The sequence below is a fragment of the Cebus imitator genome, unplaced genomic scaffold, assembly GCF_001604975.1.
Source record: "Cebus imitator isolate Cc_AM_T3 unplaced genomic scaffold, Cebus_imitator-1.0 Scaffold205, whole genome shotgun sequence".
Lineage (NCBI taxonomy): Eukaryota > Metazoa > Chordata > Mammalia > Primates > Cebidae > Cebus > Cebus imitator.
Window position 1 is genome coordinate 1,884,010 of NW_016107520.1, and position 13,599 is coordinate 1,897,608.

Genomic DNA, 13,599 nt, shown 5'->3' on the forward strand with positions numbered 1-13,599 from the left:
GACTGATTCCCCTTGGGGATTCCCTGCTTGGGTAGTCTTGGGCTTAGGACATCAGCTCAAGATTAAGATTTTTTTTGGAGAGGACGTCTCATTCTGTTGCCCTAGCTGGAGTGCAGTGGCGCAGTGTCGGCTCACTGCAACCCCCACCTCCAGGTTTCAAGTGATTCTCTTGAATTAAGATTAAGCAAGTGTCTCAGGAAGTATATCATGGGGCTGGCGGTGTGAGCTAATAGAGGCAGTTAGACGGGAATTAGAGTAGGTAAATTCACATAGCGTTGGCAAAAGAGAAGTGGGTCCCATGGAGATAGAGCTTTCATCAGCGCGATTTACTGGGGTTCCTGCCATTCCTGGCTCACAGTAAGAATTTTCCAGGCGAGTGGGCTGTGATCACACGGACAGAGAAGGGTTAAGGATGGGCTCACCGACCCCTCCTACTGACTGCTGGTAGTTTGGTAGAGTGAGAATAGATTATCCAATGGAGCACGAGGGAGGAGGGGGCAGCGGGCAAGAGGGGATGGACAGAAGAGAAGACTGGCAGGATCCTCTCTCCTACCTTTTCCCATAGCCAGTGCCTTTGGCGCACTGAGGTGCACCAGGTCCCTTAGCCCGGCGCAGAGCGAGCAGCCCAGGCTGAGACCCGCGGCTCCTGTGGAAGTGAGCATGGCTGGGCAGCGCGTGCTGCTTCTAGTGGGGTTCCTTCTCCCTGGGGTCCTGCTGTCAGAGGCCGCCAAAATCCTGACAATATCTACAGTAGGTGAGTGCTTGGCCAGAGAATTCCCAGACAGGCACGTCCCGGATACCCGCGCCACAAGGGGTTCAGCGAACAGCGCTTGATCAGAGTCATCCAAGTGATTTTCCAGGCTAGGCTAGGCTTGCGGCCCGGCTGGAGAAGGAAGCCCATCCGGCTGTGGGACACAGAGGGGTTTCTGTTGCTGAGGGGGGAAAATAGTTTTGGAAAAAAGAGACTCTCCTTTCCTCTCTCTTCCTGTTCAGGACGCGCTCCCCATCGGATAGGGCTGGGGCTGGAAATTTGAGATTCATCCCAGAGCTTGAGATCCTGGACCGCCTTCTCCAGGGCGCAGTGGGACTTTCAGAGGCTCACCCTAAGCTCCACAGGGTGTGTGTTTGGGGATGCGCAGTAGCTTCCAGTGCAAACGATGGCGGGTGTTTTCAAGCTCTTGGAGACCAGGGAAAGGCGCTCCTGAGGGCAGCACTGCAAATTCTGTGAAGCTCATCCCGAGCCAGGGTGGCGCAGGCAGGTATTTCAGGGCTGCAAGGCCAGTGGAGTTTTCCTCCAGAGGAGACCTGGAGAACCGCCCAGGGCTGAGGAGAGGACCCAGGTCATTCAGATCTTTCTTCCTTTTACCTGTGCCGCTGACAGTTTTTGAGGGATTCATGGGACTATTAATTCTGCATTTTGGGCCTCAGATTTATTTCTTTTACTTTTACCCCAAAGGGAATAGAAGATGAAAGAGAAACATATATCAGCATAAAGGGATCATCCCAGGAACGAGCTTCCCCAAGACTTTACTTCAATCTATAGTGGGTTTTAATGGATTCCTTTTCGATCAGTCAGGGCTCACACAGCTGAAGGAACAACGGATCATCTAATTCAGTGCCACTTTTGATTTCCTGAGAGGGCAACTGAGGGACGGGGAGTGAGATACGTTTCTTAAGAGTACATGTGGCCTCCCTAATGTCCCATGAGGAATTAACTCAGGGTTTCTTGCCGCAAGACCACACTCTCCACAAATTCCACTCTGAAGCCCTTTTCACTGGGATTTTCAAAAATCACTGTTTAAGAAACCATGCCAGTCCCTCTGAAGACTTTTTCCTGTCTTTCTGAGTGTTAGTAGCAGTAAAGCAACAGAACTTCTTAACTTCTTGAAAGTACATGGCCCTCCTTCCTCCGACTCCAAGAGGGAGCTGGTGTCGTTTCTGAGGTGCTGGAATCCTGGTCTTTGCCCCAGAATGCCATCTGACTCCCCAGGTTCCACCATGAATGGGTGTTTCTGTGGGGACCCCTTCTTCCTGGCTCCCTGTTCTCACATGGATTAAAGTGAGCAAGACCTGTGGCAGATTTGTACTTGTTGCTTTAGATTATTCAAGTCTGGGTATAAGTAAACTGAGTCATTCAGAGATCTGCACACTACTTCTCTACTCCCCTTCCACCCCACCCCCAAACATCTGGTGTTTACCATTACATTACCTTCTCTTCTGATCTTCCTTTCTATACTGCTGAGATCCTCAAAGTCAAACGAAGGCTGTGTTATCAGAACATGTACTAAGAGAAGACATTGATTTCATGAACCTTGTACCTCCTTAGAGGATCAAGTTTCTTTTAGGGTGGTAGGGTTTTTGTGGAATCAGTGTTTCCCTAGTATCTTGTGCAACCAGGATCCAGCAGTCCCACCACAAGGGCTCCCCAGTTGCCCTCAAATGTCTTAATTAGAACTTGATCACTGTTTACCTAAATTAAGTACATTCTTTTCAAATACATTAGAATCTTAAGGATTTGGGTTCTAAGTAGTGGCCCCACATTCCCTCTGTCCCAGTGATGATTTCTATCTCCTTTTAAGATTTCTATCGCCTATAGCAGCATAAATGTCCAAAGAGCAGGATCCCAGAAACAGCTCTTATTGATTGTATTTTAGGAACCATTCACATTCATTTGTACAACACCACACCTGTACTTCCACCCACACAGTTATTTCTTTTGGACTCTGTGTCTCCATAAGGCCTTAGTTAAAATGTATGTGTACCTTAGGATGAGGAACTCCCACAGCCTAAGTACATAGTAGCTCATTACACTGACTTGGATACTGTGAATCACAAGAGGCAATCTCTCACAGAGGCGAGCCACAGGTAAGGATTTGGGCAGCCGTGCTCTGGGTGAGTGGGCTGAGTTTTACCCAGAGGGATATGAGACTGGCAAAACTCATTTTCCTCCACTCACTCTCTGCGTCCTGTTTCCCTGCCTTTCCTCTCCTGGATTTATCACTACTGACTTCAGACACTGTGTTCCAATCATTACAGAACTAAAGCTGTTAATTATTCCTAGGTGGAAGCCATCATCTACTGATGGACCGGGTTTCTCAGATTCTTCAAGGTCATGGTCATAATGTCACCATGCTAAACCACAGAAGAGGTCCTGTTATGCCAGGTATCTTTTCTCACTTTTCTTGATTTCTCCTACTCCAAGCAAAGAGCCAAATGCCTTTTGCATAGAAAGGGTTAGCAAAATATTTTTTTTAAATTGAATTCAATTGGAAAAATGAAAAGGGTGTGTGTGTGTGTGTGTGTGTGTGTGTGTGCGCGCGTGCGCATAAAGTGCCAAAAAGCTTCTTAGGCTCTGATTACCATGACTCAACATTCCATACTCCCATTTTTTTTTCCCCTCTTACTTGACTTCTACTGCATCCAAGCAACCATCTGCTGATTATTACGGATTATTTTAACAATACTACTTTATAACATGGCTTAAAAAATATATTGAACAGGGATGGGTGAGGTGTAATCCCAGCACTTTAGGAGGCTGAGACAGGTGGATCATTTGAGCTCAGGAGTTTGAGACCAGCCTGGTCAATATAGGGAGACTTCGTCTCTAAAAAAATACAAAAATTAGCGGAACATAGTGGCACCCACTTGTGATTTCAGCTGCTTGGGAGGCTGAGGGTGGAGGATCATTTGAACCGGTAGGCAGAAGCTGCGGTGAGCTGGGAATGCACCACTGCACACCAGCCAGGGCAACAGAGAAAGCCTCCATCTCAAAGACTCTCTATATATACAAATGGAACAGAAATATTCAACCTTATTTAACAATTCTTTTATGTAAGAATCAATTTTCTTTTTATATATTACTGTTTCTCTTTTTGTGATATCTGGAATTTAACTAAGCTTTCTCAGGGGGCCCCTTATTTATGCAGCTAAGTTAGAAGTCTATCACTGAGATGGTCTTGCATTCTTAAAAATAAATGGCTGCCTACAAATTTCCACATAGTGATTTCAGATGGTCTTAATGGAGTTATTAAATCCAAAGAATTTCAGCCAGAATGAAGCTCATAGATCTTATCAACCTTTCTGTTGATCCACAAGGAAACAGAAACCCTGAACTTAACAGATTTGCTCAAGATTTGGTTGATAACAGAGTTGGGTGGATTTAGGTTTTATGCTCCAAATTGCTCAATATGGAAGTGTTGCTCAGGGAAAAGCCCAAACCCCAGCATCATGCAAATACACACATGCAACACACCTGGACATGCCCCTCCTAAAGCTATAATTTAAAAAAGAAAAAAAATCCAAAAGTAAGCATCTTTGAGGAACAAAATTCTGAAATATTATAAATCTTTGAAGGTAACATCAAGCTTTGCTATTGTTCTTTTTTTTTTTTTTTTTTTTTTTTTTTTTTTTTTTTTTTTTTTTTTTTTTTTTTTTTTTTTTTTTTTTTTTTTTTTTTTTTTTTTTTGTGATAGTCTCACTCTGTCAGCCAGGCTGGAGTGCAGTGGGATAATCTTGGCTCATTGCAACTACTGTCTTCCAGGCTCAAGCAATTCTCCTGCCTCAGCCTCCCGAGTAGCTGGGATTATAGGCATGTACTACCATGCCTGGCTAATTTTTGTACTTTTATTAGAGACAGGGTTTCACCATGTTGGCCAGGCTGGTCTTGAACTCCTGACCTCAGGTAATCCACCCACCTTAGCCTCCCAAAGTGCTGGGATTACAGACATGAACCACCGTGCCTGGCCAAAACTGTTTTTTAATCTACATTTTTTCCTTTAAAATTTAAAATTTCATTGTGGTAAAATATATATAACATACAATCTACCATTTTAGCCATTTTCTTTCTTTTTTTTTTTTTTTTTTTTAAATGAGACAGAGTCTTGCTCTGTTGCCCAGGCTGGAGTGCCATGGTGTGATCTTGGCTCACTGCAACCTCCATCGCCTGGGTTCAAATGATTCTCATGTCTTAGCCTCCCAAGTAACTGGGACCTTAGGTGCGTGCCATCAGGCGTGTGCCACCATGCCCAGCTAATTTTTTTGTATTTTTAGTAGAGACAGCATTTTACCATGTTGGCCAGGCTGGTCTCAAACTTCTGACCTCGGATGATCTGCTTACCTTGGCCTTCCAAAGTGCTGGGATTACAGTCAGAAGCCACGGCACTGGGCCTCAATTTTCAAATGTACAGTTTAGAGGCTTTAAGGACATTCACATTGTTGTATGACCATGATCACCATCCCTCTTCAGAAGTTTTTCATCATCATGAAGTGGAACTCTACCTATTAAACAGTGACTTCTGTTATTTATCCCCTACCTTCAGCCCCTGATAACCATTATTCTATCTATTTCTCTATTAATTTGACTATTCTGGGTACTGCATATAAGTAAAATGATACAATATTTGTCCTGTTATGTCTGGCTTGCTTCACTTAGCATAATATCTTCTAGGTTCATTCATATTGTAGCGTGTGTTAGAACTTCTTTTGTATGGTTGGATAAATATTCAATTTTATGGATACAGCACATTTGTTTATCCATTAATCCATTGATGGATATAAGCAAAAGGCTGTTCAGCCACGTAATTGGCTTTCTCTATTGTGACTATTTTTTGACTATTATGAACAATGCTGGTACGAACACTGGTATACAGATGTCTTTTTGAGTCCCTGCTTAAAACCATTTTAATATATTTTAATTAGGTTTCATATTCTCCACTGAATGTCATTTAGCTCCCTTTGTGTCTGCCTTAACTGGATATCTGATTAAATAGTTGTAGCATACTCATTTTTAAGACAATTATTTCTTAATTTCAAAAAGTGTAACTAAAGTAAATTGATTTAAATTAAAAGTTCGATTAAAAATGAATGGTGGCAGTTTCAATAAACTTTGAGAAACTCCTGGCCAGGTGTAGTGGCTCACATCTGTAATCCCAGCACTTTGTGAGGCTGAGGTGGGAGGATAAATTGAGCCCAGGAGTTGAAACTCACCTGGGCAATATAGTGAGACTTCATCTCTGCTAAAAATAAAAATAAAATATTAGCTGGGCATGGTGGCATGCTCCTGTGTTCTCAGCTACTTAGGAAGCTGAGGCAGGAGGATCGTGTGAGCCCTGGTGGCCGGAGCTGCAGAGAGCCATTATCACACAATTGTGCTCCAGCCTGGCCAACATAGTGAGACCCACTGGATGGATTATACCCAGACTCTTACCCACGCTTGATGTAGATTATTTGGATGATGTGATTTGGGAATTCTGAGGTGATGAGGTTTAGATGAGATTTTTCACTTTGAATTGATGATATAATTGTTTGAGACTTTGAGGGATGTTGGGATAGAATGAACACATTTTCATTCCATGAGGGATGTATATGAATGTCTGGGATCTAGAGAACACAGTGTGGTAGGCAAATAATGCCCCCCTCTGAAGATATAGATGTCCGAATTCCTGTAATTATTATTGTGCTATTTTGCATAGCAAAAGGATCTTCGCAGATGTGATTAATAGAAGGATTTTGAGACAGGGAGATTATCATGGATTACCCAGGTGAGTCCAATGTAATTAGAAGAGTTCCTATAACAGAAGCTTGTCCAGCTCATGACCCACAGCTGCACGCGGCCCAGGACTGCTTTGAATGTGGCCCAACACAAATTCATAAACTTTCTTAAAACATTATGAGATTATTTTTGCTATTTTTTTTAGCTCATTAGCCATCATTAATGTATTTTATATGTGGCCCAAGACAATTCTTCTTCTTCCAACGTGGCCCAGGGAAGACAAAAGATTGGACATCCCTGTTATAAAGGAAAGAAAGTGGTAGGAGAGTTAAAGAAGTGGTGATGAAAGAAGAGATCAGAAGCAGATGTGGTTGACTTTTGGAAGTGGGCCATGATCCAGGGATGCAGGCAGCCTCAAGAAGCTGGAAAAGGCAAGAAAATGGATTGTTCTCTAGAGCCTTCAGAAGAAATGTGGCTCTACCCACAGCTTGATTTTATTCTAATGAGACCCATTTTGGACTTCTGATCTCCCAAACTATAATACCTTGTGTTGTGTTAAGCCAATGACTTTGTTGTAATTTGTTAAAGCAACAATAGGAAACTGAAACAGCCATAACAGGTGCTCAGAAGAACCCCAGGTGGCATGAAAAGAGGATGCTAAAGCCTTTACAGTGCAGGTGTCTCTGGGAAGCACTAATGAGAGTGCCTGTTATATGGCAACTTGGATAGATTCTGGAGCCTTCTGTTACAGGAGATCCTGTTCAATGTTGGCTGATTTTTAAGTAATAAACATTAGTGGACCTAAGTAAAATTTACAAGTAAGGAATATGTTGTCTTTAGAATGCAAAAAGGCCTAAAAGATGTTGGGCTTGTAACATTATGGGCACAGGGAGGCTCAATAGTTGTTTCTTAATAGTATTGGGGATGGAGAGGCCTTCAGCTAACCAAATGATACTTTGGAATGTAATTGAGGGCCTGGGTCTGATACTTTGCATAGGACAATGGCTTATCCTCTTCGTGAGCTCCTTTTCGAATGTTTCTATGTCTTAAATGAGTGTGGCAAATGAATCTCCTCAGAGGAGGACACCCTCAATGTAATATTATGTCTATACTCCTGAAGAAAACTAGAAGCAGTGGATCTTGCTGCAAAGATTGTGGGCAATAGTAAGGCTGCTGAAGTACACCATGGATAGCCACGCATTGTGTTTCTCCCAAGGTGAAGACACACTGTGGCTTTTAAAATCAGCACGGAAAAGAACATGCTAGCTAACTCTATGACTGCAAAGGATTTGCCAGTAGCTACTTGGATAGAGTCTTTCATTTCAGTTAGCTCGAATATGAGGACCTTAATATGTGTGGGTCTATGTGTTAATATACCCCCAATCCTTACACAGAATTCGGTTTGGTTGTCATCTGATGAAGGCACACTATGAAAGGTTTATGACTCATAGGGTGAGGGTTTTTTTTTTTTTTTCCTTTTTTTCTTTTTTGGAATAGCAGGACAGGCTACCAGGCAAATCAGAAAAATGGCTTTAGAGAGCAGGGAGGGATGACTGGCTTGAGTTTTGATTATGAGGAGGGGTTAGGATGGGCTGAGGATCTCCCTTCATTGTCCTGACTTGCATGGGTTGAAACTCCTACCAGGGATAAGAGAGAAGGTGTAGGTTTTCTTACCAGTTTGCTCAGATGAAGCATAGGAAGGGGAAGGGGAAATGGGGCTTGAAATTTGTCAAGAGGCAAACAGCGAAAATGGAGTCAGACTTCTTATTACACGTGGGTAGTGAAGAAGGGCCAAGCTGGTCAGTCGAGGTGATGGGGACTACTCTTTCAATGAAGTCTGTTAGTCCTTTTTGACTGAATTTAAAAATTATTTGCATGTATCATTTTAAATAATAAAAATAATTGTTTTGTAAAACAGAAAGAACAGAGGCTCTGGAATCAAACAGACATAGTGTATTTAAATACAAACTACCACTTTCTGTGAGTGTAATTTTGACAAATTATTTTAAACTAAATTAACCTTTGTTTTCTTGACCTGTAAAATGAGACAAATAGCTATACTTTTAAATTGAAGCTTCTATAACTTTAAACCGAAAAAGAAATCTTGAATTATTGTAACGATTTCAATAAATGTTCATCACTTTATAAGATTGAATGAGAAAGCAGCAAAATGAGATAAAAAAAGAAGGCTGGTCCCAGCGGCTCACACCTGTAATTCCGCGGCTTGTGAGGCTGAAGCAGGAGAATCGCTTGAGGTCAGAAGTTCGGATCCAGCCTAGGCAGTATAGAGAGACCCTGTCTCTACAAAAAATTAAAAAAATTAGCCAGGTGTGGTCATGCGTGCCTGTATTTCCAGCTACTTGGGAGGCTGAGGTAAGAAGACTACTTGAACTCAGAAGCCTGAGACTGCGAAGAGCTAGAATTGTGCTATTGTACTCTAGCCTAGATGACAGAGTAAGACTCCGTTTCAAAAATAAATGAATGTATACATTAAAAAACACTTAAAGAAGCAACCTTTCAAATAAATAATCTTTGAAATAAGTTTTGATATTGTTATGCTAATGTCACTCTTTTGTGTAGCATATTTAACTTGTTTTAACCTGTCGCTGTTTTCTTAAGATTTTAAAAAGGAGGAAAAATCATACCAAGTTATCGGTTGGCTTCCACCTGAAGATCATCAAAGAGAATTTAAGAAGAGTTTCAATTTCTTTCTGGAAGAAGCTTTATGTGGAAGGTAATTGTTTTTTTAATTCTTTGAACCAAAGAGTCACTATTTTAATCATACAAATGAATGGATGGATGCATGGGTACTTGGAAAGAGGATAAGAGGAAGTGATGGATGGGTGGATGGATGATGGATGGACAGATGAACGGATTGATTGATAGATGGAGAGACAGATCATAGGGGGAGTAGATGAGTATTGCACGCCACATCATCCAGTAAAGTCACTGGAAATTCTTTACTCTGTACTATCTTCCTTATGCTATAAGCATGAATGCTTTTCTGTAGAAAGTAGGCAATTGTTTCTCCTGGACTTCCTTGCAACGCTTCACCTACAATCGTTGCCTATAACCTCCCCAACACAGAAATTTGGATACGCCCCTCAACTTTTCATTGTTGATGGGAAAATTGGAGTCACCTTTTCCCACTTACTGTCTTCCTTTCTTTTCATATATATTCATAAATAAAAAGGCTTATGAATATTGCTTTTATAGAAGTTAAACATATAGCCATGCAAAGTTTTTTTAAAAAGCAATCAACCTGGTACAAAACGAAACATGAAACTGACTCATTTTGCTTAATCTGGATGGGAAAAAACACATAACTTTTAAATTTTAGACATAAAAGAGAAAACACAGAAATCCAGGCCTATCTTTGTTAAGCACAGTGGCCTTAACTACTCTTCTTTCCTTGAAAATTCTACTCAGTAGTCAAGGTAGTGCTCAAATCTGACTTTTTCCATAAAGCCTCCCTCCTCACCCAAGCCGGAGCACTGCATTCTCTCCTCTATATATCGGATCTAACCCACCTATTTGACCCTTAGCCTTATCATCTTGCATAGTTAGTTACATATTTTAAGCATAAGCCTTGCCTCTTCTTACCCAGTTTAATATTTTTAAGGACAGGTGTGAGTAAGAGTGCATTCTTAAAATATTTTATTAGCAGCTGGGTGCAGTGGCTCACGCCTGTAATCCCAGCACTTTGGGAGGCCGAGGCAGGCAGATCACGAGGTCTAGAGATCAAGACCATCCTGGCCAACATAGTGAAACCCCATCTCTACTAAAATATAAAAATTAGCTGGGCGTGGTGGTGTGCGTCTGTAGTCCCAGCTACTCGGGAGGCTGAGGCAGGAGAGCTGCTTGAACCTGGGAGGTGGAGGTTGCAGTGAGCCAAGATCGAGCCACTGCACTCCAGCCTGGCACCTGGCGACAGAGCAAGACTCTGTCTCAATAAATAAATAAATAAAATATTTTATTAGCTTAATTATAAATATGACTAATGAACTACATTCTAAAAAGTTTTACTACATTACTAAATTTTTTTTTTTGAGATAGAGTTTTTCTTTTGTCGCCCAGGCTGGAGTGCAATGGTGTGGTCTGGGCTCACTGCAACCTCTGCTTCCAGGGTTCAATCTATTCTCCTGCATCAGCTTCCCAAGTAGCTGAGATTACAGGTGTGTACCACCACGCCCAGCTAATTTTTATATTATTAGTATTGATGAAATTTCACCATGTTGGCCAGGCTGGTTTCAAATTCTTAACTTCAGGTGATCCACCCGTCTTGGCCTCCCAAAGTCCTGGGATACAGGCGTGAGCCACCACGCCCAGCCCATTACTGAAGGTTTCAAAAATGTTTGGCAACCTTTCCTTTGTTATGTGAAGCTTTAAACACGTGCAGCAGAGGATGACTTCAGCCAAACTGCATATCACTAGTAAGGGACCTTCTCTAACTGGAGGGCAATGGCAGAGTGGTGTACACGTTACATGTGGTTAGGGAATTGATTCTCTCAGTCTTCCATGCAGTCAGTAGTTTTCTGATAGCTAGAGCTCTTGCACTTATTGCAGCTGGCCTAGGCATCCTCACCTATTTCCCCAACATTCTGTAAAATAGGATCATATTCTATGCAGGCACTATTGGGAATACATTGCAAAAGAATCGTCCCTTTGCATAGATAGGCACATGTCAGTAAAGCTTTGACATTATCTTATCTGAACACCACAGATTGCATTGAGGTGGAAAGAAATAGTAATAATAAATAATTAAATAAATAATAAATAAAAATATGTAAAATAAAAATATAAGTAAACAATAAAGAAAGAAATAATAATAAAGAAAACAAATAACCTGTTTCAAAAATCAGGTTTCCTTTGTTTTTGTTTTTCCCATTGCTTAACTCCCAGGGATAGAAAGGTGGAATTCTCACTTTCAGCTGAGATTTTTGGTTGTAATGTAATCAAAGAGTTCCTTGGTTGAGGAAATCTCTATATGCAAACACACAGTGCTAAAAACATAGCACATATCATCAATACTGACAAACTCTATTATCAAGTTACTTACACAGTTTGGCTGGGTAAATAAGACAATCACTCATAAAAAGTCCACATGTAAATGAGGGCTAAACAGAATGTCACCTAATTTATCAAGGAGACAGAACTGTGAGATCTGCGGCAGTCAGAGATGCCTCTCAGAGTGGAAGGACCTTGAATCGGCATTGATGGTGGTTGGGATTTGGATGAGGGGAGAAAAGGAGAAGGGAGAAAGGTACGCTCTAAGAGTAGAAACGTTTAAGCCAGGATAATCATGGATGGCAGAGAGTGTTTGTGGGAAACTGGTTATGTATGTGGGTGACTGCTAGAAAGGTTGTTGCTTCTCTGGGATATTTTTCTTTGTATCTCAAGATACTTTTATGTATTGTAAATTTAACACTTCCATGAATATTCATTACTTATTTTTTTCTTACAGGGAAAAATTTGAAAACTTATTAAACATTCTAGAATACTTGGCTTTGCAGTGCAATCATTTTTTAAGGAGAAAGGATATCATGGATTCCTTAAAGAATGAGAACTTCGACATGGTGATAGTTGAAACTTTTGACTACTGTCCCTTCCTGATTGCTGAGAAGCTTGAGAAGCCATTTGTGGCCATTCTTCCCACCTCATTCAGCTCTTTGGAATTTGGGCTACCAAGCCCTTTGTCTTATGTGCCAGTATTCCATTCCTTTCTGACTGATCACATGGACTTCTGGGGCCGAGTGAAAAATTTTCTGATGTCCTTTAGTTTCTGCAGGAGGCAATGGCACCAGCAGTCTGTATTTGACAACACCATCAAGGAGCATTTCACAGAAGGCTCTAGGCCGGTTTTGTCTCATCTTCTACGGAAAGCAGAGTTGTGGTTCGTTAACTCTGACTTTGCCTTTGATTTTGCCCAGCCCCTGCTTCCCAACACTGTTTATGTTGGGGGCTTGATGGAAAAACCTATTAAACCAGTTCCACAAGTAAGTGAACCCTTAGCATTCAGTTTAGAATTCACACAGAGGCCTTCAGTGCATAGTTGGTGGCTGCCACTTGCCCGTGGGATCCTAAGGCTGAAGTGGGATAGGCAACGGAGGCACCTAGGGCATGATTTTAAAGGAAGTGCTGAATTTCAGGTTTGGGCAAGTACAGTGTTAGGCCTTGCACCATCATGAGATCAAGGGCATCTTCATATGAGTTCCTCTGTCTCCTCTCTTGCCACAACCTAGTCCTAGCCTTGGTAAAATAAGCCCTGTAATTAAAATTTTATTTTTTGTTTGCATTTTTATTTTGTATGATCACGTGTACAATAAATATGTAGTTAGTGCCCATTACATGCAATAATTATTAAGGAGATAAGCTACTCACAATGAAACAGACAACAATGTGGATTCAGAGTAAGCAGGGTGTAACTGCATGGGACTGACAGCAAGAACTTCCAGTATTATTTGCCTATAGAGCCCTCGCTCTGGGCTCCAACTAGATCTTCTGACTTGATTTGTCTGGGGTGGACCCCTGCCACTGTAATTTGCAAATGCTACCCAGGTGATTTGAATGCACAGCACAGCTTCACAACTTAGAACCTCTGCCAGAGAAGTTTTCCAAAGGGAGGAGAGCTAAGATGAGTTGGTCGGCTGTTGCCTCTGAGCACTGGGTTCCCATTTTACAGAAGTTATCATATTTAATATCCTGCCACCAGTAGGGAGGTGTGATCATCTTCATTTTTATAACGGAGAAGGACAGAAGCTCAGATGATATAGGTGACATTTCCACCACCGTGTATTTCAGAGGCCCTGAGGGCCTGGGCTTTCCAGACACGAAAATGTTTACTCTTCCTCCTCTGAACTTGCATTGGGTGAGCAGGAAGAGTTGGGGAATAATCTATGGGTGATATGAGCTTTGCATTGGTGGCAGGAAGTTTTAGGAATGAAGCTGAGAGGGAAAGCACCCCAGGTTGGGGAGCAGGGGGCCCAGTGTGTGACGATGTAATTGACATGGCCATGAGACTGGGTTCCCTGGGCAGTGCTGGCTAGACTAGTGCAGTAGAAGATTCAATTGCATGAGTAAAGCTGTGGGGATTTACCAGAAACCTTAGC

General features: G+C 41.8%; 1 protein-coding gene across 2 annotated transcripts in view; it reads left to right on the top strand.

The window, feature by feature from the left end:
* Positions 1-518: 518 nt before the first annotated feature.
* Positions 519-13,599, top strand: part of UGT3A2 (UDP glycosyltransferase family 3 member A2) — a 30,508-nt gene continuing 17,427 nt past the window's right edge. For both annotated transcript variants that reach the window (XM_017548262.2, XM_037745610.1), the window contains exons 1-4: positions 519-754; positions 3,062-3,163; positions 9,110-9,224; positions 11,955-12,486. In XM_017548262.2, the coding sequence (XP_017403751.1) occupies positions 661-754; positions 3,062-3,163; positions 9,110-9,224; positions 11,955-12,486 (843 nt within the window). In that variant the 5' untranslated portion in view covers positions 519-660. The remainder of the gene's footprint in view (positions 755-3,061; positions 3,164-9,109; positions 9,225-11,954; positions 12,487-13,599) is intronic.